The following is a 25,060-nucleotide window of genomic DNA, read 5'->3' on the forward strand; positions in this document are numbered from 1 at the left end:
CCAGATCTGGAATTTCCTTCCTCAAACAAACCCCTACCGTCCGATCTAAATTCTTTACTCTCCAGCAGAAACAAATCTCAACCACACGATCAAATATCATCAACGGTCACGATTCACCCAACTGGGGCGGGCATTGAGGCAAATCTGGCCTTTATATATAGACCAGAAATAGCCTATGAGCATCGGCCATTTCACCTCTTACTCGTAAGTCCTCTCTTTCTCTCTCCTATTTTTTTCTTTTTCTCTTTCTTCGTCTTGCCATTTTTCCCATTCGGATTTTTCTTTTTTCTTTTCTTATTTTTTTGATATACATATATATTTAATTTATTTTTAGTGTTTGATGAAGAAAGAGGGGTTTCAATTTAGGGTTTCTTTGTCTCGTAAACCTAATACGGGGCCGGTTTGAGATCCATTTGGATATTGCTGGTGGGAAGCTTTTGCTAGGGTTTCTGTTTCGGCGGTCCTTTTTTTTTTTCTGGTATTTCGCATTTGTCTGCTCTTACGGTCTCTGGGCTTTTAATTTTGTTATAAACTTTGGGTTGGATTATGATTGAATTGGATTAAATTGAGCTCCGGAGAAGGACGGAATTTTTTTAAATTAGGGTTTTATTGAATTGGGCATATGCATTTCCTGTTAGGGTTTATTTGTATTTCCTGGGAATTCTTTAATTTTTTGCTAGGAAAGAAACGAGAAAAAGAAAAGATTTTGGGCTCAATGTTACTGGGCTGAACAGAATATTTGGAAGATCAGACTTTTATGTGATTTTTTTGCTGAATTTTGGAAGGGGCGAATTTTGAATAAAGAAAAAGTTGCTATGTGCAGAATTTGTGGGTTGATAAGCTTATGGCACCTACTGTTCCCATAGAGTACAGTGGACAGAGGGAATTGAACTTGATTTCGACAAAGGGTGGAATAGGCAAAATGATGGGGAAGTCCCGGAAAGTTTCAAAAGGATTTTCATCCGGTTTTGTGCCAGATTATCGCCATGCGGTCGAGACCATGGCTGAATCGGAAGGGTTTGGAAGTTCAGGGAGAGTGGATACAGAAATGACTGCATCTGAGGATTCATGTGCTCCGAAGAGGAAGTGCGTGAATTTGAATGACCGAGAAGGTTGTGATAGATTCAGTGTGCCTATTCACGTTTTGCCACTGTCTAAGATGTCTCGCTCACAGAGGAAAGATATGGAGCTGAGGTTGAGAAATGAACTTGAGCAAGTCAGGATTTTGCAGAGAAGAATTACGGCTATGAGCTCGTTAAGTTTGAATGCAGTTGTCCATTCACCTGCTAGTGATATACACAGTTGCACTGATGGCCAGAGGAGACCTCCTGTGGAGAGTTTTCGGAGGCCTGTGAAGGAAGTGCCTACTCCACCTGGAAAGAAAAAAGGTCCTCCTGGAAGAAATGGGCCCCGTACCAAAGGAGCAGGTGCTAAACGCAGTGAGCCTGCAAAGCAGACTTTGCCTTCTGATCCAAGCAACTTAATGTTGATGAAACAGTGTGAGGCGCTTCTAAATCGATTGATGGGGCATGAATTCAGTTGGGTATTCAATAAACCAGTTGACGTTGTGGAGTTAAATATTCCTGATTATTGCAATGTTATCAAGCATCCGATGGATTTTGGGACAATAAAGGCCAAGTTGCTATCTGGTCAGTATTCAGATCCATTGGGTTTTGCTTCTGATGTGAGACTTACTTTGACAAATGCAATGACTTACAATCCACCAGGAAATGATGTCCATTTCATGGCTAAGACACTCGGTAAATTCTTTGAAATGAGATGGAAGTCTATTGAGAAGAAGATTCCTGCAGCGGTTGAAGAAATTTTGCCTCCAAATTCTGGTGCTATGATAGATAGGGGGACTGCTATTGCGATGCCTCCTTCTAAGAAGGCAAAAAGTACTCCTGTAGAGAACATAAAGAAGCCAGAAAACAAAGTTAAGCAAGAAAATATCAAGAGGGTTATGAGTGATGTTGAGAAGCAGAAGCTTAGTGCAGATCTGGAGCCCTTATTAACAGATTTACCGGATCATATAGTTGACTTCTTGAAGGAGAGTAGTTTCAATGCAAGTCAAGCGAGTGAGGACGAGATTGAGATTGATTTGGATGCCCTAGGCGATGATACCTTGTTCACGTTACGGAAGCTTTTAGATGAGTATTTAATGGATAAACAGAAAAACCAGGGAAAAGATCCACAGGCTGTAGAGGTTAGTTCGTACTAGATACTCATATATGCGGATTTTTCTTTTTGCTATGCATTTACAATGGGAAAATAAATTTGGTGTCTTTTTTCCTTTGTGCAGGTTCACAATGAGTCAGGCTTTAGCAATTCGTTTCTTCAACCTCAAAAAGGTAACTTGAGGTTTTACATATTGGTTTTGGCCACTTAAGTTTTGTTATTATCCTGTTTAAGTGCACTTTTTTGTATAAGTTGAAGTTTTAGTTGATCCCCTTTTGAAATTAGGAGATGAGCCAGCTGATGAAGACATAGATATTGGCGGTAATGATCCGCCCTCATCTAGCTTCCCTCCTTTAGAGATTGAGAAGGAAACTATCCATAGGAACAGCAAATGCAGTGGTTCGAGTAGCTCCAGTAGTGATTCAGGTTCTTCATTATCTGTCTTTATTGTTCTAAACTATGATGCATGTTTGCTTTATGAAATGTGCTATTTTGCATCGTTTTTGTGAAGCTTGTAATTTTTCAATTCTGCCTCACTGGTTAACATGTCTATATTATTACACCATGAGTTGTTGTGTGGTATAAATTGACAAAAAATTGACCACAGTGAGTTAAAAATTATTGGAATTGGATTCATTGCATTACTTTCAGTAGGTTTTTAGTTGCATCTAGAATACCAAGTCACTTGTGTTTAGATGAGTTTGTGATGGACAATGAATTTAATTGGAAAAACTTAATCCACAACTAAAACAATGATTTAGATTTTGTAAGTAAATGATCTTATCTTAACGAAAATCTACTACTGATAATTGTTTGTATAGCTGATCTTGTCTTGAAAGGAGGCATATTATTTTCCGGTTGTAAGTAGTTCATGGAAATCTCATGCCAATTACCTTCTTTAATGTTCATTTTTGTTGTGTTTATTTATTTATTTTTTCCCTTCTCAGACTTCTTCACGGTTATTCTACCAATATGTATATGCTAGGATCATGATCTTTGTGATCACAATGCTGATTGGTAACTTTTTGTCCTCGAGAAGTCAAAAACTGAGGTTGATAGGCGAGTTATTCATTGAGAATACTATAGGAGCTTTGCCACTACTGCCAGATTTTTATGCCTAGCTGTTTTTGGATCAATTTTCTGCTTTGCAGAAATGCAATGCTAAAGAAAATGCTAAAAAACAAAGTTGTAAATTTGCATATTATGGTTACGATCTTTTTATGAAGGTTTTGATTTAAATTCTGCTCAATCTCCAAGATATCACTATGTACCATTTGAACTGATAATATAGTATTTTCCAGATTCAGACACTGGAAGTTCTTCTAGTGGTGAGTCGGATGCTGCGAAAGATCTTGCTGTTCTGGAACCCTCCAAGGCATGTCTTGCTTCCCTTAGTTGAAGTGGAATTTTATCGGTTGATTTAGATTTCTGGGCATGCTTATCATCTTTAAGATCTCCAGCAGCTCATGTTAGTGCTCTTAATTGTTTATTTCTCTCATCAATTTTTCGTGAATGACAGGACAACTTAGGTCATGGGGAAAATTTAGAGCAAAAGACAGGTGATCCAGAAACTGCAGGTACATTTTCTCAGGCTTTGGTGGATGCTTCTTGATTTATATATTTATCTTCTTAGGTTTCTTCTGTCTTTTTTTGCTTTGTACAGAAACTATAAGTGGGCTTGCCAGGCAGAATCCAGAGTCAATTTTGGATCCTGTTGAGTCTGGATGCCATCAAGAGGGTAAGCAATGAAAATAAATGAAGATACTGTGTGCTATTACTTTAGCAGCACTATCTCACGAATCATGCTGGTACGTTTTAGCTGAGAGTGCTCCACAAGAGAGGCAGGTCTCGCCTGAAAAGCAATATCGTGCAGCTTTATTGAGAAGCCGTTTTGCAGATACTATTATAAAGGCTCAAGAGAAGGCTCTTGAGAAGGTGAGGTTCTTCATATGCTGACTCTGGATAAGATATAAGGTTCATGGTGCAATGCTCTCAGTATTCCTATTCTGATGTTCAGGGTGAAAAGTTGGATCCTGAGAAATTACGGAGGGAAAGAGAGGATCTTGAAAGACGGAGGAAAGAAGGTTAGAGTGTTACTAATTCCTTGGAATATCTGAAGATTTGGTTCAACTGTGCATGTTAAGTTGGAAGTGCTTTCAGTTTTAAACCATTCTATAATATATTTTGGCCATCCACTGTTTTTCAGAAAAAGCTCGTCTGCAAGCAGAAGCTAAAGCTGCAGAAGATGCAAGAAGAAAAGCAGAAGAAGAAGCAGCTGCAGAAGTGAGACGGAAAAGAGAACTTGAAAGGGAAGCAGCCCGTCAAGCTTTGCAGCAGGTAAATTATTCATGTTTCATCATTCTATTTTGGATATAAAATTTTACTTATATTTTTGCTGTTCGCAGATGGAAAAGACAGTTGACATCAATGAGAACAGTCAGTTTATGGAAGATCTGGAGATGTTCAGATCTGCTCCAGATGAACAATTAGTGAACTTCATAGAGGAGACTAGTCCAGAACACTCCCAAACTGGTCTTGGTAGTTTCAAATTTCAGGGAAGCAGTAATCCATTGGAGCAACTTGGTTTATACATGAAGAAGGATGATGAAGAAGAAGAAGAAACTGATGTCCATAGCGTTCCAGATGCATCAGATGATCCAGAGGAAGGAGAGATTGATTAAATGAGATATTTGGTGTTGTATTTGCAACTGCACTATGATGCTTGAGTCATGGGACTAAGGCTGTTCATTCCTTTTTGAAGACTCAAGGAGTAATCTTTGTTATGGCCTGTCAGGGGGTGAGAGATCCTGGAAAAGTAAAATGGATTTTTCGAGGGCAGAACTCCCCTTGCTGCTCTTGGCCGTGTTGTTGATTTCTCTGATTGTACAGTGATGATTTGGGGAAAATGATTTACTGCACTTGTCTAAATCACCCCCAGCCCCAAGAGGTCTTGCGGAGTGCAACCTTCGGATGTTTTGTTTTTTCGTTTTCTAGTTTTTTTTTTTAATCTTTCTTTTCTATTATTTCATTTCATCGGTTTTGTGTATTTGCCTTAGACGGGAATGGAATGGTAGCTAGTAGTCACCTGTCTTCAGCATTTGCACGTAGGAATGAACGTGGTGCTGAGCCGGGAGCAGTTTTGTTACATGCTATACGTGTCAGCTTTAGGATGATTAGGAACATTTGTAATACGAGATCAGTGCCTAACATTCTAACATTCGTAATCTCTCTCATCTTTTCTCCTTGGTTTCTTGTCTGGCCAGCCTTGTTGCACTTCCCTGTTAGGCTGGGGGGTTATGACCATGGTTCAAAGGTGGATTCAGCCGAACCGTCACTGGAACTCGGCCCCTCCCGATATGATACTGATAAAAGACGATTATGAGTCACTTGTCTCGTCGAGAACTCGAGTCATCACGAGGGTTGAATCACTCCCACTGTAGAAGAAGAAGTCCAACAGTTGAAGGTCCATTGTAAGACTTTGAAGGAACAAGATATTAAGTCCAAGGGTTACGTGAACAATTTTTATCAATCTCCGACTTGTGTTGGGAGAATACTGCATTTGATTAGCGAACATTTTATCAATGGCTGACTTGTATTGTAAGAATACTGATTTGATTACGTGACTATTCTAAAAGGAATATTCTGGTATAGCAGAGTGGTAGTAGTAACAAAACAGAATTTATTCATCTTGACAGTATTTTCAATTTTGACACGTTAAAGCAACATTGCTGATGCCCAAAAAAAATTGGTCTTCATTTCTGACAAAACTCCTCTTTACAACCGTTAACACTCCTCTTTCTTTGGTAGTCAACCAAGGCATCTTGTGTAGTAGATAAGGCCTGCAATTATCACAGTTTCAGCTTTCACTTCCCAGTTTTTCCCTGTTTCCATCCATTGCAAGCAAAAACAATCATTTCTTGACATCCAGGCAAAATAGAAACAAAATTTGCCAGTTTAAGATTTTCTTCCCCACCGATGTCTTCAGCAATCAAATCCGGATCATCAATCCAATCCACCAATTCTTTACTGCAAAATTCCTCCTACACACACTCCTGTGCACTAATTTTTTCCACAGACCTTCAATCCATTTACAATCCCGGATGGCATGCAGAGTGGAATCCGATTCAGCTCTGCAGACTTCAGTTCTAAAGATTGCTTTTTCTTCATTGGGGTAAACAGTTTGTTATGTCTTACTAGCCATGAGAAGAACTGCCACCTACCTACCTAGTCCTCGTTGCTCTCCCATTTTCTATTCTCTTCATCTTCTGCAAGTTCCAACAAATAGCTTCATGGGGTTTGGATTGTCGGCTACCAACAAAAGCTGTAATTTATTGAGAATGTCCTCTGTTAAGTACTCCGTCCGACAAAGAATCCCATGGTTCCAGTACACATTAACTTTCTTCTTCTTCTTCTCACAATCTTGGTAGTATGTCTTAAGTAATTGATTGCTTCCTCCCCAAGAGGCCATTTCCGAGCCTCCAGCAGCATCCTTTGTCAATTAATGCAATACTTCTCTCCAAGTATGTGATGCCCCTGGCTTCTTTTGGAACACCCCACTTTGTCTTCTTCTTCAATACTTCCGCCTACAGATAATATTAAGTGCTACAAACTGATGCCTCTGGACTAAGTTCTTCAATTTTTCATGCCTCTGGATTTTTTTTTTTGCCATGATATTAAATGCTACAAACTTAGAATATATGATAAGAAAGAAAGACAATAAAGACAAATTTCCTGTAATGCATCTGCTAAAGTAAATTGGAAATTTTAGTCAAAATTTTTTTTTTATTGATCCCTATTAAAATTGATACTAATTCTGCCCAAAGCATAATCTACAATATATAAAGGGGTAGCACCACTGCACTACACAGTGCTGACACACATTTGTTGATTTTTTGAACTTCGTATTACATTTTCTCACATATAAAATTAAAATGGTTTCTAATATAATTTGGTGACCACACTCTCCTATTTTTAAGCAGTTCATGTAAAAATATCAAATTATGTTAGTATTTATCCAAAATCAAAATTAACTAGCAGATAAATAACTAAATACCATACAAAAAAATTTATTCACCACAGATTTTTTTTTTATTTTCTTAAATTTCTTTTAAAAAAAAATACTTTCAAAGGGTAAAGACCTTACTAACCAATAGATTTTGTCCAATGAACAGAAATTACTACAAACTGTCTTTCCCGCACTTGTTTCAACTAGTTTATTGGGGACCTCATGCTTCATGTGAGATTGTCCAAATTTCTGCACAATTTGTGGAAACAGGAATGGTATGATAACTAGCTTGCAAACTAGTGTTTCTCTTGGGAATAACATATAGTCCTACAATTTGGATAATAACATTTTTTTTCTTGGAACTCTTTCAGCCTCGACTCAATCATGTACTCAATACAATAATCCCAAAAAGTTTTTCAAGAAAAAAAAAAAAGGACATGCACAGCCACAAAATATAAAACAAAGTGTGTGTTTGTGTGTGTGTGTGTATATATATATATATATCTCCACATGATAGTAATATATTAGAAGAAAAGAAGAAAAGTAACGTCATTCACAAACTCAGGATCAGCACCGGCAGAGTCTGTAATAACGGTCGAATTTGTGTTCTTGCTAGCTTAGTGCTACTAGAGAAGCATATATGCCATTTTGTGACTTTAGCAGAGATTCATGAGTTCCAAGTTCTGCAATGACTCCATGTCTCATAACTGCTATAATGTCTGCATGCTTAATTGTTGATAATCGATGGGCTGCCACTATTGTCGTTCGATTCACCATCACCTCATTAAGTGCCTCTTGAACAACTTGTTCAGATGAGAGATCAAGTGCACTGGTTGGCTCATCCAGCAGCAAGATTTTTGGTCTCCTCACTATTGCTCGTGCTATTGCAATCCTTTGCTTTTGTCCGCCAGATAATTTCACCCCGCGTTGTCCAACTTCAGTGTCATAACCCTACAGAAATTTGGTGCAAATTCACAAAGTTGAGCAATCAAATCAGAGTACAAAGTAGTCGAAAATTTAAGAAAATAGCAAGTCCATCCTGCAGGTTTTTACTCATAACTAGCTCCAAGAAATTACCTGTGGCAGGTTACTTATGAAGTGATGAGCATTTGCTAGGCTAGCTGCAGATATAATCTCAGCTTCAGACACATCACGGTCCAATCCAAAAGTGATGTTGGCCTTGATTGTGTCATCAAATAAAGCTGGTTCCTGAGACACCAAAGCCATTTGCTTCCGTAACCAATTAATGTTTAGCTTCTGAATCTCAATATCATCAATCAGAATTAGGCCACTGTTAAAGTTGTAAAATCTCTGAAGCAAAGAAATTATAGTTGATTTTCCGGAACCACTTTCTCCCACGAGTGCTGCAGTCTAAGACATGAGACATGGTGCAAAAAATTTCAAGTCAGTAACATAAATAGGGACTGCATGCATCTTATTTATTTACCACACTAAGATCTTGCCTTCTAGTTTTTATTCAGTTTGTGAATCTATAATAATAACAGTCACTTTGACTATTCTCTTACCTTGCCTGCAGGAATAGACAAGCAAAAATCCTTAAGCACTTGAATGTGTGGCCTTGATGAATAACTGAAGTTTACATGCTGGAATTCTATACTTCCTTTTAGGCTCTCAATGGTCAAGCCTGTATCCAATGATGAATCTAACTTTGATTCAAGATTGAGAATGGAAGAGACAGATCTCAAACAGGGCTTGACAACGTTGAACTCTTTTAAGAGTCCTAGCCAGTTGGTGACATTTAGTACTTCATCTGTCAGTGCAAAAAGTGCCTGCAAAGGGACAAGATTCAAAGGTCAGGCAGGCACAATGTGGATGAAACTTCGAGCAGGGAAATAAAACCCATGGAATCAAACCTCTAGCTGTAAGCTTTTACCGCTAAGATTCATAGCATTATTTCTTTTTCTCTTACTAACATTCCTTTCACTTGCATATCAATTTTTTTTCTATGTCAGAAAGCTAAATTATTCTGAAACTAATTGCTGTTGTTAGACTCTGACATTCTCAAAACATATGTTATGTCCAAAATATGGGATACATACAAGGTAAAAAGTAGTACTAGTTGCTCTTCCATCCCTTATAAGATTGGCCCCAACATAAAAAGTTGCTCCATAGATGAAATACAAAAGGAAGGATGATAACCCATATGAAGCTCCTTCAGCATAAGCACATTTGATTCTCTTCTTCAAGGGGCCTTCACATTTGAGCTTGAATAGTTGCAGCACCTGTTTGTCAGCACTAAATGATGCAACAGTCCTGATATGCTCAACTGCATCTTTTGTAACTTGTCCTGCTTCCTCATAGAGAACCTGCCACCAAGAAAAGCATAGCAATTAGGTGAGACATCAAAGTTAAAAATGGACATCTTCTCTAAATGATATAGCAAATGAAGCAAAATCGAGGAGTGGATCATTAGATAATCAAATGTCAGTAAAGAAAAATAATCAGGGTCTTTCAAATATGCAATAGAAGATCTTTTCACAAATAATCTAGCAATAATCCGAGACATTTTTAAGAGAAGAACTCTATATTGTGATGAAAATGTCCATATGAGTCATCTCTATTGGTACCTTCATTTCTATGGATTTAATTGATTAAAATTATGAGACATACCTTGATTATTTTACTGGAGTTTCCATTGAATTTAAGTTCTAACCATCCGTTGAAAAGAACAAGAGGTATAAATGCTAAGCTAAGAACAGCTAGCTGCCACGATCCAGATAAAACCACAACAAGACCAGCAATTACTGTAACTGCATGCTGAACAACCTGTGGAGCTGCGTCCCTAATAAATTTGGTTAGTGTTTCCGCAATTGTGGACAATCTAGAGCTAAGTGCTCCACTTGAGTTATCCACATGATCAAACCAATCAACTTCCATGTGCACAATCTTGTTGAAACATAGGGGATTTACTACCCTCAATAACCAACAACTAGCCTGAATTAGGATATATTTCTGACTAACTGCTGCCACCGGTGATATTAGAGCAACTACTGCAATGATTATGCACCAAAATTTGATTTCCTTTTGAAGCCTTCCAGCTTCCAGATTGAATGCTCCAATCACGTAGGCAATAATAACACCAAAAATTATAGGTATCAAGGCCTTGGTTATAGTTGCAACGAGACCAAGAAATAGAAAAAAAACCTGTTTCAATCTTACAAATCTCCAAAACTTAATAATGGTCTTCTTTGATGGGTATGATATTTCCGATGATGGAAAAACATCTCCCGAAGATTTTCTCAAAGATGCCCTTTCGCTCATAGAGAAAGGACCAATTGAGTTTTCTTTATTGGATTCTTCTCTGATATTCTGCATCTGAATCAGTTGACAAAATGGACCATTTTGATCCATAAGTTCGGAGTATGTACCTAAGGCACAAACCAATAAGCAAAACATATTGAGCTGGTATAAAACGCAATGACGTGAACGAAAAATCACCAATTTTCTTAGTTTCTTGCCATATTTTAGTGAAAAATTTTCAACTACATTTAGTCAACCACATTTAATCTACTACCTAAAGCTTATCTATTCAGCTGTCCTCTAAGACTTACCTTCTTCAACAATGGACCCACGTTCAAGAACAAATATCTTATTTGCATTTGCTACGGTACTCATGCGATGAGTTATAAGCAAGGTTGTTCTGCCAACAGAAATCTTGTTTAATGAATCCACGACTATCTGTTGTGACTCTAAATCCAATGCACTAGTCGCTTCATCCAGGAGGATTATGCGTGGGTTCTTCAGAATAGCTCGAGCTATGGCGATTCTTTGTTTCTGTCCTCCTGAAAGCTGAACTCCATTTTCACCAACCATTGTGTCAAGTCCCTGCAAATTTAGGCTTGTGAATAGATAAAACATGGATTCTTGATGTGGTAGTTTCAACATCTAGTAAGACATCAATATATTTGGTTGACTAGACATATAGGGAATTAGATCATGCATGCTTAATCCTTTCTTAACCAACAAAATGAGATGAAAAGCGGTGTTACCATAAGCATTGTATTCTTATCATTGAAAATCAATCAAATGCAGAAATGTCTTATGAGGATGCTCACTTCGGCCGCCCCGCGTGGCCGAGGTGAACTCACCTCGTCCCTCATCAGAGCTCGTCCGTGTCTTGAGCACGACCCCTGAGTTCGACCAGATCCCTAGTCTACCGTGTAGGTGACTTCGGCACCTCCACCTCGGCTCCACGCTGATGACGTCTAGCCCTTAAGATCACTCAGGACCAGTGCTTTATCTGAAAAGCACTGGAGACACTTAATGGAACCTGCTTAGTACTCCCCGTCATCATACTCAGGCGGCTACAGTGTCAGAGTCAGAACTCCTGACACGGGACAGAGCCGTAATGACCAGAGGGTGGGTCCCACCAGTATAAGCCCTCCGCTCTGTCCTCTACTCTCCTTCTATAAATACCCCAGACACACTCCCAACAAGTAAGCACACTGTTCATTTGCTTATACTTTAGCATTCTCTCGTTCCCTTACTAACTTGATCGTCGGAGTGATCCCAGGGGAGAAGCCCCGCCACTCACTTCGGACAAGGAGGTTCATTTCGGACACAGGAGTTCACCTCACTTCATTTCAGAGAGGACTGATTCAGGTCGGTCTAGTTACCAACCAAAAATCACCTCTTCAATTGGCGCCGTCTGTGGGAAACGAGACTACTATTACTAAAATGAGATGCACGCGCTCCAGAAGCGGAAGAGTTCCCTCGACAGGGCCTGGGCAGACCTCGGAAGCCCAGCAAGACCGCATTTCTGAAGAACCAGGGTCCCAAAGGACCCAGCCCAACAATGAGGAGGCCATCGCCAAGATGGCCGAGTTTGTCACGGACAACCCCAACATCTTTGAGGAACTAGGAAGGTACCTCAAGAGGCAGGGAAAAGAAAAAGCCGAGTCTTCCAAGAGGAGACCGACGAAGTCCCCTGAAGTGCCTTCAGGCGAGGACTCCGAAGATGGGCGTCTATCTCGGAGCACCTCCAGGCGAGCCTCATCCAAGGCAACCTCCAAGATTGCCTCCATCTCCCGAGCGTTTTCTCGGGGACTACTGGGAAAACGAGCCGAGGACCCACCTCGGCGTCCCGGAGGCCTAGCTTCTGATTACATGAGGGCTCCGCCCTTCACTGATGACATCAACGGGGAAATGGTGCCCCCGAACTTTAAGCTTCCAAATTTGCACACCTATGACGGCCGAGGTGACCCCGAGGATCACCTCCGCGCCTTCATCTCCGCATTCCGACTCTACTGCGTCCCCGACGCCGTGATCTGCGGGCTTTCCCCATCTTCTTACATGGGACTGCCCGAAAGTGGTTCTGGAGTTTAGAACCGGGGAGCATTTCCTCCCTGGATGAGCTGATAGACCGGTTCATCCACCGCTTTGTGTCGTCCCGACCGATAACAAAGACTTCAGCTTACCTCTTGAACCTGCAACAGGGTCCGGGCGAGTCACTTCGCTCGTACGCCCAGAGGTTCAACGAGGAGAATGTGCAGATACCTGATCAGAACGAGCAGGTAACCATTGCTGCTTTCACCAACGGGTTAGTGGCAGGAATCTTCAACACAAAATCCATCGGCAGTACCCCCGTACACTTCGGGAGCTCTGGGAAAGAGTGGACCAGGGAATCCGAAGTGAAGATGTAAATCGCATGAAGCGAGAAGCCCAAGCATCTCGTACGGGGCAAGATCCCCGGAGGAGGAAAGACACTGGCCGAGGTGAACCAGGCCCAAGTGGCACTTCAAACCAACTCCGAGACCGCCGAAGTGTCTTCGACCGGATCGTGAAAGGCAGATCGTCCACCTCGGACGCCGAGCTGACGCCCCTCAATTCGAGCCGGACCCACGTCCTGGCTGTGATGAGGCAGAATCACCTCGGCCGCAACCCTCCCGAAATTCCGGGGAGGAGAGATAAGAGGAACTCGAACCTCTACTGTGCCTACCACCGTGATGTAGGGGCACGAGACTGAAGACTGCAATGACCTGAAGCGGGAAATCGAAAATTTGATCCGGCAAGGATACTTGAAGCAATTCGTCCGCAAGGATGGAGGCTTCAACCGAAGCGTCTCCCACCGGGAGAACCGGGGCCCCCGCCGAGACGACCGACGGGACACGAACATGCATTGCCGAGGTCCCGAAGACCGTAGGGAGGACAAGCAGCCCCCACGCGATGGCTCACCGGGCTACGGCCCCAACATCGCCGGGGTGATCAACACCATCGCGGGAGGACCAACGGGAGGAGACAGCCAGAACTCCCGGAAGCGGACCTACCGCCAGGCCGAGATGGAGGTGGCCGAGCCGAGCTCTCGGCTGTCCGAGGTCATCACCTACGGCCCCGCTGACCCCGTTCCTGCGGCCTCCAGCAATCATGAAGCTCTTGTGATTGAAGTCCTCACCAACAACTACGTAGTCAAAAAGGTCTACGTAGACCCCGGAAGCTCGGTAGACGTCCTGTACTACCGAACTTTCGAAAGTTTGAAACTGACCAGGGAGCAACTCACTCCTGTCAGAACTCCCCTCGTGGGATTCGGGGGACACGTCGTCCACCCGGAGGGCATGTTGACCCTGATGGTAACAATCGGGCGTCATCCACGCTGCCGAACTGTGCCTGTCAGTTTTGCGGTGGTCAAAGCAGACTCCCCCTACAATATGCTGATAGGCCGGCCCACGCTCAATGCCTTGAGAGCCGTATACTCCACCTACCACCTGAGCTTTAAATTCCCAACATCTGCGGGGGTGGCTGAGGTGAGCAGCGATGTGGGCGCCGCCCGGGAGTGCTACCTCGCCACCATTCAAGCAGCAGTCACCCCCCGGCCCTCACCGAGGTCAGAAGAAAAGAGGCCAGCGGTCCTCTCCATAGACTGCATCGACCCTCAGAAGGCAGAAGAGCCCAACAGGCTGGAGCCCGGGGATGAGGTGGAACTGGTGGTCGTGGATGAAGCGAAACCTGACCAAGTGGTCCAGGTAGGGGCGGGACTCCCCCCACCCCTGAAAGAAGAAATGATCTCCCTGATCAAAGACCACCGAGACGTCTTCGCGTGGTCCGCGGATGAAGTGGTCGGAGTGCCACCCGAGCTCATGACTCACCAACTCAACGTTGACCCGCAGGCCCGACCTGTGCGACAGAAACGAAGGCACTTCGGCCCCGAACGTAGCCAAGCCATATCGGATGAGGTCGACAAGCTCTTGCCGGCCAAGATGATCCACGAGGTCCAATATCCCACCTGGCTGTCCAATCCCAGTCATGGTAAAAAAGGACACCGGGGGATGGAGAATGTGTGTGACTTCACCGACCTCAACAAGGCCTGCCCCAAAGATTGCTATCCTCTGCCAAGGATAGACGCCCTCGTCGACGCAGCGATGGGGTATGAAATCCTCTGCTTCCTAGATGCCTTCAAAGGGTATCATCAAATAGGAATGAGTGAGGAGGACCAAGAGAAAACGGCGTTCTACACCGACCGAGGTACTTATTGTTACACTACCATGCCCTTCGGGCTAAAGAACGCCGGGGCGACCTACCAAAGGCTGATCAACCGACTCTTCCAGAATCAGATCGGCCGCAATGTGGAGGCCTATGTGGATGACATCCTCGTTAAAAGCCTCACCACTTCATCCTTTCTGTCAGACGTGAGGGAAGTCTTTGGTGTCCTGCGAGACTCGAGGATGAAGCTGAATCCCAAGAAGTGCGTCTTCGGCGTCACCTCGGGAAAATTCTTGGGGTATCTGGTTTCCCACCGGGGAATCGAGGCCAACCCCGACAAGGTGAAGGCCATTCAGGACATGTCCCCACCTCGGAACATCCGAGAAGTCCAACGGCTGAATGGACGCCTGGCCGCGCTGAATCGCTTCCTGTCCCAATCAGCCGAGAAAGCTCTGCCTTTCTTTAAGGTGCTGAAAAATGCTGACCAGTTCGCCTGGACTGAGGAGTGTCAGGCTGCTTTCGACCAGCTGAAGCAGTACTTGCATCACCTACCAACTCTCGCTTCACCTCGGCCCGAGGAGAAGCTCTACCTCTACCTCTCCGCAGCCGACGAGGCTGTCAGCGCTGTGCTCATCCGAGATGAGGGCACCCAAGTGCCGGTCTACTACGTCAGCCGAGCCCTCCGCGGGCCGGAGACCCGATACACGCAAGTGGAAAAACTTGTGCTGGGGCTCGTCCACGCAGCTCGGCGGTTGAAACCCTACTTCTTAGCCCATCCTATCTCGGTCAGGACCGACCAGCCCATTCGGCAAATATTGGTGCGACCCGAAGCTTCTGGTCGCCTCACCAAGTGGGCTGTCGAATTGGGAGAATATGACTTGTCCTACGAGCCACGCACCGCCATAAAAGCTCAAGCTTTAGCTGACTTCCTTGCTGAGCTCACCTTCACGGAAGGTCCGGAGTCCACTTCAGCCTTACCCGAGGTGTCCACCTCATCCCTGTGGACATTGTATGTCGATGGATCCTCTAATGGAGACGGCTGCGGAGCCGGACTGCTCCTGGAAGGACCTCAGGGGGAGGTTTGCTCTTACGCCCTCCGCTTTGACTTCCCGGCCACCAACAATGAAGCCGAGTACGAGGCTCTAATCGCTGGACTCCAGCTAGCCCGCAAGCTCGGCGCCCAGCAAATCCACGTCCGCAGTGACTCCCAGCTCGTGGTACGCCAAGTTATTGGTGAGTACGAGGCCAAGGATGAGACCATGCAACGGTACCTCTCCAAAGTTCACCAACTCACCGCGTACTTCAAGTCATTCGAAATCCAAAGGATCCCTCGGTCCCAGAATAAGCGAGCCGACGCCTTATCCCGGCTGGCTTCCACTTCATTCTCTGACCTCAGCAAAACCGTCTTGGTGGAGGTCCTGAGTGAACCAGGGTACGTGGAAGAGGTGGCCTGCCCCGTGCACTCTGAAGAAACTTGGATGACCCCGTTCATCCTTTTCTTGGGTCAAGGAGTCCTTCCCGAAGACCGAGCTGAAGCAAGGAAGATACAACGCAAAGCCCCTCGGTATGCGCTCCGCGAGGGAGAACTATATAAGCGCTCCTACCTCGGCCCATGGTTGAGGTGTGTCACCCCCGAGGCAGGACGCGAGGTCCTCCACGAGATCCACGAGGGCCTATGTGGGGCTCACATCGGCCACAGGATGCTGGCTAAGAAAGCTATGCTCCTGGGATATTTCTGGCCATCACTTCGGCAAGACTCTCAGGACCTCGTTCTCGGCTGCCCTTCCTGCCAAGTCCACGCACCCGAGCACCACCAGCCTTCAAACTTCATGGTCCCCATCACTTCACCCTGGCCGTTTGAGCAATGGGGGACAGACATCATAGGTCCCTTCCCCAAAGCCGTCGGGGGTTATACATTCTTAGTAACCGCTGTGGATTACTTCACCAAGTGGGTCGAGGCCGAGCCACTTCGGACCATCTCAGGGCTGGCCATTCAAAAATTCTTTTGGAAGTGCATTATCTGCCGCTTCGGCATACCTCAGATCATCATCTCGGACAATGGGAGACAGTTTGCCGAGAACCCATTCAAGACTTGGTGCGAGAACCTCGGCATCAAACAACACTTCACTTCGGTAGGCCACCCTCAGGCCAATGGTCAAGCAGAGAACTTCAACCGAACTCTCCTGCATGGTCTCAAGACCCGACTACACCAAGTTGGGTCATCTTGGGTGGAGGAACTCCCCAGTGTCCTGTGGTCGTATCGGACCACGCCGAGGTCAGCGACGCAAGAGACCCCATTCTCCCTGACCTACGGTGCCGAGGCGGTCATCCCGGCTGAGATCCTTACCCCCAGCCCTCGGCTGGCAGCCTATGCCGCCGAGGTGAACGACGAAGAGAGGCAGCTGTACCTCGACCTCGTCGAAGAACGAAGGAACCTCGCCTCAGCCCGGATAGCTTCTTACAAGAACACACTGGCACACTACTACAATGCCCGCATAAAACATCGTAGATTCCAACCTGGAGACTTGGTTCTGAGAAAAAACTCGATCAGCCGAGCTGAGCCCCAAGGCAAACTGTGTCCGAAATGGGAAGGCTCCTACCGGGTTGTCGAGTCTAATCTCAAGGGATATTGTAAGTTAAGCTACCGAGATGGCTCATTGGTGCTGAGGTCTTGGCACGCCGAGAACCTCAGATTGTATTACGCCTGAATTTTTAATCAAGCAATGACTTCAGCTATTATGTTATTCTTCAACATCGTTGTTACGCTGTTAAAAAATAAGGGGGACAAGCAAGGGATGAAGTCAAAGCAAAAAATTAAAGCACTGAGACGAGAAGAAGTAGATATTTCATTCAATAAGAAAGAGCGTTACAAAAATATAAGGCCGAGGTCCGAGTGCTACTAAGCACTCTTCACCTCGGCCACCCCCTTAAAGCCTACGACCCTAGACCCCCGTCTCGGCTCCATCCCCGGTCTCGGCTCCCTCCTGGGCATCCTTCTCTTCGGCCTCTTTTCCGTCGGGGTGAACTTCATCTCCATGCTCTTTGCCGACGTCCCCTCCGACTTCGTCCCCTCCGGCTTCGTCTTCCTCAGCGTCCTCTCCTCCAGCTTCTTCCACTTCCACCTCCTCGAACACTTCGTCGAGTTCGGACAACCACTTGTTGAACTCGACCTGGACTTCGGCCAAGTTCCTTCCTGCCTGGATGCCTTCGGCCATCCGATCGCATAGCTCCTTGGAGTCCTCGTTATAGCTGGCATGGTTTTTCAGAGACTCCAGGACTTCGGAGGGGAGGTGAGCTGCAGCCTCGTCTATGGCTGAGGTGAAGCCAAACATGAAGTTCGGTGTGAGTAGCTGGCCGAGATCTTTGATGAAGGCCTCGGACCTTCGAAATGTGTCCACCGCCGAGGCCCCAGTGCTGTTGAGGGCTTGCTCATGGGACTTCTTCACCTCGTCCCCCCTCTTCTGCTCTTCTTCAAGGGCCGACCTGAGACTGTTGATAGTAGCCACGGCCTCCTCATCCTTCGCCTCGGCCTCCTTAAGCCGCCTTTCAAGCTTGGCCTTCTCAGACTCGGACACCAACAGTTTTTTCTCCAACTTGGAGATTTGATTTTGCAACTTGCCGGTGTCCTGCTCATCTACCAGAGCACAGTACCGGTGTGCCATCTCGGCCACAAAAGACGAGGTGGAAGCTGTGGACACCATGAGGCTCTGGACCATCTCAGCCGGAGTCAGCTTCTTCATGAACTCCAAATCCCTTGGCAAGGGGGAGTGCATTACTAGCTCTTGGGCGACCCGAGGATGCTGGCACCTGTCGTTGACCGAAATCTTCCAGTTCGGACACCAATGCCCGCCGGAGTGCGTCTTCTCGTCTCCGGGAAACACTGGGGGGCTGTGGAAACGATTCCATAGCGAGGTCCCTGACACCGGATTGACTGGAGGCTTCAACTGCTTGCCTCGGCCAGAAGGAGGTGTGACTGTTGTAACAACTCCAAGAGGAACTCCCTCTGGCATAGACGAGGTGGACCCAGTAACCGCGGTGGCCGAGCTGCTCTGGCCAACCTTGGTGGGAGTGCCTTTAGCCACCGAAGTCTTAGCGGCTGGTCCTTGTGACTTCTTCTTCTTTGGCGGAGGTGCTGATGTCTCGTCAGTGCTCTTCCTCTTCTGCCTCTTGGCCACTTCGGACGAGCCAGAGACGACGAGGTCGGACAGTTTAGTCACTGCACAATAAACAAATATTATCATACGCCTTAGCCGAAGTGAAAGCAAAGCTACGAAAGAAAAATTACAAGGTATCCCAAGTTCAGTGGAAAAGAAGGGAGGCTTGGTGGTATTGATCACAGCTCGGCTTATTCCCCCATCAACGAGCACGACTTCGGGGTAGTCATGGCTGAACAGCCGAAGGTCCGACTTCATCAACTTTTGGAATGACTCCTCTTCGGCATCCCCCGCAGAGGGGTCGGCCTTCGCCTTGATTGGTCTCCACCAAAAACCCCTAGGGAAGTCCACTCCGGACACGAAGAAGTAGTCGCGCTTCCAATTTTTGATCGAGCTGGGAGCACCAATCACCAACTTCGGGATAGCATTGTTCCGATTGCCAACATAAAACCATCCCTTATCCGTCGCGTGTGCCTTAAGGGTGTAGCATCGGCGGAAGAGGTCGACGGATGGAGTCACCTCCTGATGTCGGCACAGCATCTCGAACCCCACGATGATGCGGACCGCATTCGGGGTGAGCTGGGTGATCCTCACATGGAAGTGACGAAGCAAATTCCTGAGGAACCTCGACGTCGGCATCCTCAGCCCGGCCTCCAGCTGTTGAACATAGACGGCCACCATGCCATAGGGGGGCTTCGCGGCTGTGTCATCCACCTCGGGCGGCAGAATTTCGTACCCCGGCCGGAATGGGTACTTGTTAACTATCTTCTGGGCCCTATCTCTTCCTACGCGACTCCTAAACTTCGGCAACTTCCCGAAGTCAATGTTGGCCATATCCTTAGGAGCAACGGGCTCCAATACGTTCTCATCGTGTGGTATCTCGACGCCGAGCTCTTCGTTATAGTCCACCACGGAACCATCTTCGCTCATCTCGGACGACTCCAACTCCGAGGCTGTCTCTCCGACCCTCACCTCGGTCGACCCCTCTTCTGAACTCGGCGTCGACCCTTCAGAGCTGGACGTCGTCGCTTCTTCCTCAGGATCCGGCCTCACCTCGGTCTGGTAGCTCGGTGTCACGGTTTCTTTGTGGGTTTTAGCCGTTTTGGCCATGAGTGAAAGATGAGATAAGAAAGAAAAGGGATACTTACTATTGTCTACGGAACTGGACGAAGTGGATGACTTCGACTGTGACTTCGGCTGGCAGAATTGATCTCGGCAACAGACGTAAATTTGGCAAGTCCCAGGCAGAGGAAGAAAATGATGGGCCATGCGGTGAAAAGGACCCCCTATTTATAGGGGATGGCCAGAATCCGAAGAGGCGGCAAGAATGCGAAGAGACGACCACGTTCGAATTCAAAACGCCGTGGCACACTCTCTCTTCATTAAAGACCCGTCCTTTCGACTGACACCCCATCATCGCGAAACGTCCCACTACTTCACGACGTGACGGTTGCGTATCAACTGACCCTCCACGTTCTGATAACTGACTCGCCCACGTGTCACGTCCCCGCATCTTCCGGAGCAGTTTCGGGACCCCGACCCTTCATGACTTCGGCACAAGGAAGCCTCGGCACCTCCCTTGCTCGGAGCATCCGAGGCTTGGGGGGCTTATTGAGGATGCTCACTTCGGCCGCCCCGCGTGGCCGAGGTGAACTCACCTCGTCCCTCATCAGAGCTCGTCCGTGTCTTGAGCACGACCCCTGAGTTCGACCAGATCTCTAGTCTACCGTGTAGGTGACTTCGGCACCTCCACCTCGGCTCCACGCTGATGACGTCTAGCCCTTAAGATCACTCAGGACCAGTGCTTTATCTGAAAAGCACTGGAGACACTTAATGGAACCTGCTTAGTACTCCTCGTCATCATACTCAGGCGGCTACAGTGTCAGAGTCAGAACTCCTGACACGGGACAGAGCCGTAATGACCAGAGGGTGGGTCCCACCAGTATAAGCCCTCCGCTCTGTCCTCTACTCTCCTTCTATAAATACCCCAGACACACTCCCAACAAGTAAGCACACTGTTCATTTGCTTATACTTTAGCATTCTCTCGTTCCCTTACTAACTTGATCGTCGGAGTGATCCCAGGGGAGAAGCCCCGCCACTCACTTCGGACAAGGAGGTTCATTTCGGACACAGGAGTTCACCTCACTTCATCTCAGAGAGGACTGATTCAGGTCGGTCTAGTTACCAACCAAAAATCACCTCTTCATCTTACAAGTTAGAATTGAGAAAGAAAACCATGCTTTTTAGTTTGCACAAACTTTACGCTGGAGTCAAGAAGAGAAGTTCTATTATTTTTAAACTGCAAGAAGGTTCTAATGTTAGAGTAAAACCAACCTGAGGCAACTCTTTGAGAAACTTTTCAGCATTGGCAAGTGATATGGCAGCTCTTATTTCTTCTTCTGTCACATCGTCCCTTCCAAATGTAATGTTGTCCTTGATGGACAGAGTAAAAAGTACTGGTTCCTGGCTGACAAGTCCAATCTTCTTTCTTAAATGTTCTAGTCTTAATTCCTTCAAATCAAAGCCATCTATGAAAATGCCACCAGAATCAGGATCATAGTACCGTTGTATTAGACTAACCACTGTTGACTTCCCACATCCACTCTTTCCTACTAAAGCAGTTTTTGAGCCATGGGTTATGGTTAATGAGAAATTAGAAAGAACTTCAATATTCCTTCTTGATGGATATCTAAACGAAACATTTCTAAATTCAATTTCTCCTTCAACATGATCTAGAGTCTTCCCATGGGAATCGAATGCATCTATCCTGGACTCTCTATTGATTATACGGAAGATGTTTGATGCAGCAACCCGTCCTCGAGGGAATGCTGAAAAATTCCCAAGTGCATTTACCAGACAACTGTTTCACAAGAAAATTTTAGTGAACAATATTCTCATCTGATTAAATAGAAGCATCATTTAGAGGAAATTTTGCTTAGTGGTTAACAAATATAATGCAAAGATCCACAAAAAGATTACTAACCTCGTTCCAGAATTTATGTATGTTGCCACTGTGATCAGATCACCTCTCGAGTAACGATCGTCCAGGACAAAACGTGAGCCATACCATATAATTAAAGAGAAACCGCAATACTCTATGAAATCTATCAAAGAAATAATACTCCCCCCTGCAACAATGCCAGCTCGTGTCAGTGATCTTTGAACCTCTTCTAGAGTTTTCTCGTACTTGCTCATAGTTTGTCTCTCGCCATTCAGTGATATAACCTGGAAACGGACAGAACAATTTAGGCACCACATATCCACAGTCAAATACAATTCGACTGGAATCTAGTAGAAACGTGTGAGATACCGTTCTTATAGAAGCCAATGCCTCCAGAACAACCGAATCTCCTTTAGCATAAGCTACCCCTTCATTTACACACTCTCTAATCAAAATCTTAATGCCAAAATGGCCAAACAAAGTGATTGGCAGAATTGTCCAGCACATAACTGCAGCCAATTGCCATGCTTGGCTGAATGCCATGATCATCCCTCCTATGAATGTTGCCATGAGTTTTATGAACAAGCCCACCTGTTAAAGGCAACGGAGCATTTCCAGACTTAGTTTGATACATTTTTAGCAGTCCTGAAAAATTATCTTCTGAAGGTGGATTTAGAAGTGGTAAACAGGAACTTATAATAACAAGACGATAAAAAGTACTACAAGTTATTGAGTAGAGTTTTGCTTCTCAACCACCCGTGAGGTTTTTATTAGCTGGTAATTAATGTGGTTGATAGTTTTTTTAATTTAGCAATGCTAACTTAACGTACTATAGAGCAAAGTAGAACCAAAGCACATTCAGATTCAAGATTTCCAATTTACAGTCTTTATAAATACAACTAGGATTCAAACGAGTCTATGACTTCCAAGCAATTACTGACATATCACATGCCTAACTTTTCTCTTGCTTCATTGCATTTAGAGTTGAGAAAAGTGTGCTGTCTTATATTGAACACCCAAAAAAAAAAAAGGCTACAGCTTAGCAGGAAAATCAGTTTTTGGCAAACGTTAGTAGGCTAAAAACGAACCCGGTAACCTATGGCTGCATCAGTTCTGCCGATATCTCTTGACATATTACCAATAACTTGTCCTGTTTTTATTTCTTCATCAAAGAATGTAATATCTTGTCTGAGGAGGCTTCTTAAGTAGGAGTAACGCAGATTTGATACTTGTCTTTCTGCAGAGACAGCCCAGCAGATTCCTCCTATGAAAGACACATTAACGGATTATTATTTTATGTATTATGTTCATAACACAATGACAATTAATCAACATAAAATTAGATAAAGCGCCAGTTGTGCATGATATACAGATTAAAGAAACAATAGGTAGTCCAATTACAATCCTAATTATCATCCTTCATAGCTTCACAAGGGCAAACTGAGAAGGAGCCTTGACAGTGCATTCTTTTGCTAGTTTTACTAACTGATCCTTAAACGTAAAAGATTTTGGCTCTATCATCTTCCTAGGAGGCTATACTTTTATTCCCTAAGTTTTTGAGTCAGCCGATAAAAGGCTTTTCCAAAGTAATTAAAACGTACCCCATGTATAAAAATGTGTGCAAAAGTTTTTGAAGCTTTGCTTTGAACTAGTATGTTAGAGTAGAATGAAAACAAGGACAAGACTTACTGATGAAAGAAGCTACTGTGGCAGCAATTCCCATGTAGAGTAGCTTTTTTACAACCTAACAAAATACAGAAAAATGAGCATCAGTAACATCATTTAAGACCTGTTGAACTTAATTAGTGCATTGCTTTTTTCATGATTTGAAACAAAAATATTAGCTAGTTAAGAAACTCGAATTATTCACTCGTATTGGCACCAGAGCTTTAGATCACGTTTTTGGTGATAATACAGGAGAATACATCTCAAAGGATATATGGCCAATTTTGCAACTAATGGAAAGAAGAAACAAAACAAGCATTGGTGCATGATAGAAAGGTACTTTTCTCCACACCTCCCTACCTCGGAATAAAAAGGCCAAAGGATGAATACAAGACAGTTGTCTGAGGAAGAAATTCAACATTAGTTGAAAAGTTAAAAATCCTGTTTACCTATCGAAATATATGTTGAGGGATTAAGAACAACTAAAATTCTGACTCTCAAACTTGCTCCTCCACTACCTATAAAGACGTTTTAGTATCGATGATTGGGATCCGAATCCAACCCTTAATAGTTTTTATCTGCTGCCATTAGTTCAATTCTCTTCATCGTAATCCCATTTTCCAAAGTTGGTCACGGCACGAGCACAAACAAGCAAAACAGATTTGTGTTGTCTTTTCATATAGAAATTCTTGTGGAGTCTAGTATAAAATAATCAAGAACTATTATGGTATATGTATTACTCTAAGGTCCATACATATCATATACTCAACGAAGTCATTATCTATTTCGGCCACATGAATATCAGGTTAAGCAGAAGATGAATAAAAATCAAGGAAACATACACAACCTCAATGACTTGATGAAACTTCTCAGGCTTTGCATGGAGGTCACTTATGAAATCAATGGTCTGGCCCCAGAAACGAATTCTGTATACCAGAAGAAGGCCATCAACAATTGCAGCAACTGTTCCAATGATGATGAGGATGATATCAATTGTGTCTGCACAAGAATAGAGTTTATAGTAAGGAATGACTTTTGAAGGCTGAGTATTGGCCTTTTCTGATCCTTTTTGTGCTGACAATGGTTCAAACTTTGCATCTAGAATGACTCTTGGTGAAGCCTCGGTAATTTCTTCACTGGCCTTTTTGTCTTTTCTTGGTCCTTCCTGAGCTGGCAATGCTTCAGGATTGGCTTCTAAATCATCATGATGGCTCATTGTGGTTTGTGCAGGTATCTCTTGTTTCTTTCTGATAATCTGATGTTAATAATCTCCTAGCTAGGAAGAAAAATGGAAATTGAAGTGAAATACGAGAATATTTAGGAGAATGCACATACAGAGAAGCGAAGTGGGCTTTTGGAATTTGAAGGAATATGATACTTCAAACTTCAGCCTTCCATAAAACCTTAGACAGTGGGGAAACAGAATCCCTTCTGTCTCCTGACCAATATTCATAAATTTATGCACCAATTACTATTTCGAGTTAAAGATTTTTTCCCCTTTTCTTCGTAAGATGGCAATGTCCTCGGTCCTCCTCATAGTTATTAAAAGAAATTTATGTGCCAGTTGTTTATCCAGTTTGGCTAATGTGGAGGCATCGGCTAGTAGTTTTAGTGGGACAGAAGATCTGTTGCGTAGTTTTCGCTAATTAGAAAAAAATATCTAAATACAGGAGTGCAAT

General features: G+C 44.5%; 2 protein-coding genes across 3 annotated transcripts; one reads left to right on the forward strand and one right to left on the reverse strand.

Annotated features, from left to right (window-relative positions):
• Nucleotides 1-263: 263 nt before the first annotated feature.
• LOC113767811 (transcription factor GTE10) lies at nt 264-5,424 on the forward strand. 2 transcript variants are annotated; one of them, XM_027312012.1, is made up of 10 exons: nt 264-2,206; nt 2,303-2,351; nt 2,464-2,604; nt 3,480-3,553; nt 3,698-3,755; nt 3,842-3,916; nt 3,998-4,113; nt 4,196-4,262; nt 4,385-4,515; nt 4,584-5,424. In XM_027312012.1, exons 1-10 carry the CDS (start codon nt 845-847, stop codon nt 4,857-4,859), a joined length of 2,349 nt encoding a protein of 782 aa, XP_027167813.1. In that variant the 5' UTR covers nt 264-844; the 3' UTR covers nt 4,860-5,424. The 2 variants fall into 2 exon arrangements, with proteins under 2 accessions (XP_027167813.1, XP_027167814.1); XM_027312013.1 differs by having other exon boundaries at nt 3,486-3,553.
• Nucleotides 5,425-7,795: 2,371 nt separating this feature from the next.
• LOC113768998 (ABC transporter B family member 5-like) lies at nt 7,796-24,597 on the reverse strand. Its single transcript, XM_027313490.1, has 12 exons — nt 24,229-24,597; nt 23,406-23,460; nt 22,805-22,980; nt 22,086-22,307; nt 21,759-22,000; nt 21,110-21,635; nt 10,756-11,029; nt 9,815-10,572; nt 9,244-9,510; nt 8,710-8,973; nt 8,261-8,554; nt 7,796-8,134 (listed from the first exon to the last, which is right to left on the reverse strand). Exons 1-12 carry the CDS (start codon nt 24,595-24,597, stop codon nt 7,796-7,798), a joined length of 3,786 nt encoding a protein of 1,261 aa, XP_027169291.1.
• Nucleotides 24,598-25,060: the final 463 nt, after the last annotated feature.

Source organism: Coffea eugenioides, chromosome 4 (genome assembly GCF_003713205.1).
Source record: "Coffea eugenioides isolate CCC68of chromosome 4, Ceug_1.0, whole genome shotgun sequence".
Taxonomy (NCBI): Eukaryota; Viridiplantae; Streptophyta; class Magnoliopsida; order Gentianales; family Rubiaceae; genus Coffea; species Coffea eugenioides.

Coding starts and splice junctions, on each gene's coding strand:
- LOC113767811 (XM_027312012.1), top strand. CDS start 845: ATGGCACCTACTGTTCCCATAGAGTACAGTGGACAGAGGGAATTGAAC. Junction 3,554..3,697: donor CTGTTCTGGAACCCTCCAAG/GCATGTCTTGCT, acceptor CGTGAATGACAG/GACAACTTAGGTCATGGGGA. Junction 3,756..3,841: donor AGGTGATCCAGAAACTGCAG/GTACATTTTCTC, acceptor TGCTTTGTACAG/AAACTATAAGTGGGCTTGCC.
- LOC113768998 (XM_027313490.1), bottom strand. CDS start 24,597: ATGAGCCATCATGATGATTTAGAAGCCAATCCTGAAGCATTGCCAGCT. Junction 23,461..24,228: donor AGTTTCATCAAGTCATTGAG/GTTGTGTATGTT, acceptor GTATTTTGTTAG/GTTGTAAAAAAGCTACTCTA. Junction 22,981..23,405: donor CACAGTAGCTTCTTTCATCA/GTAAGTCTTGTC, acceptor TGTCTTTCATAG/GAGGAATCTGCTGGGCTGTC.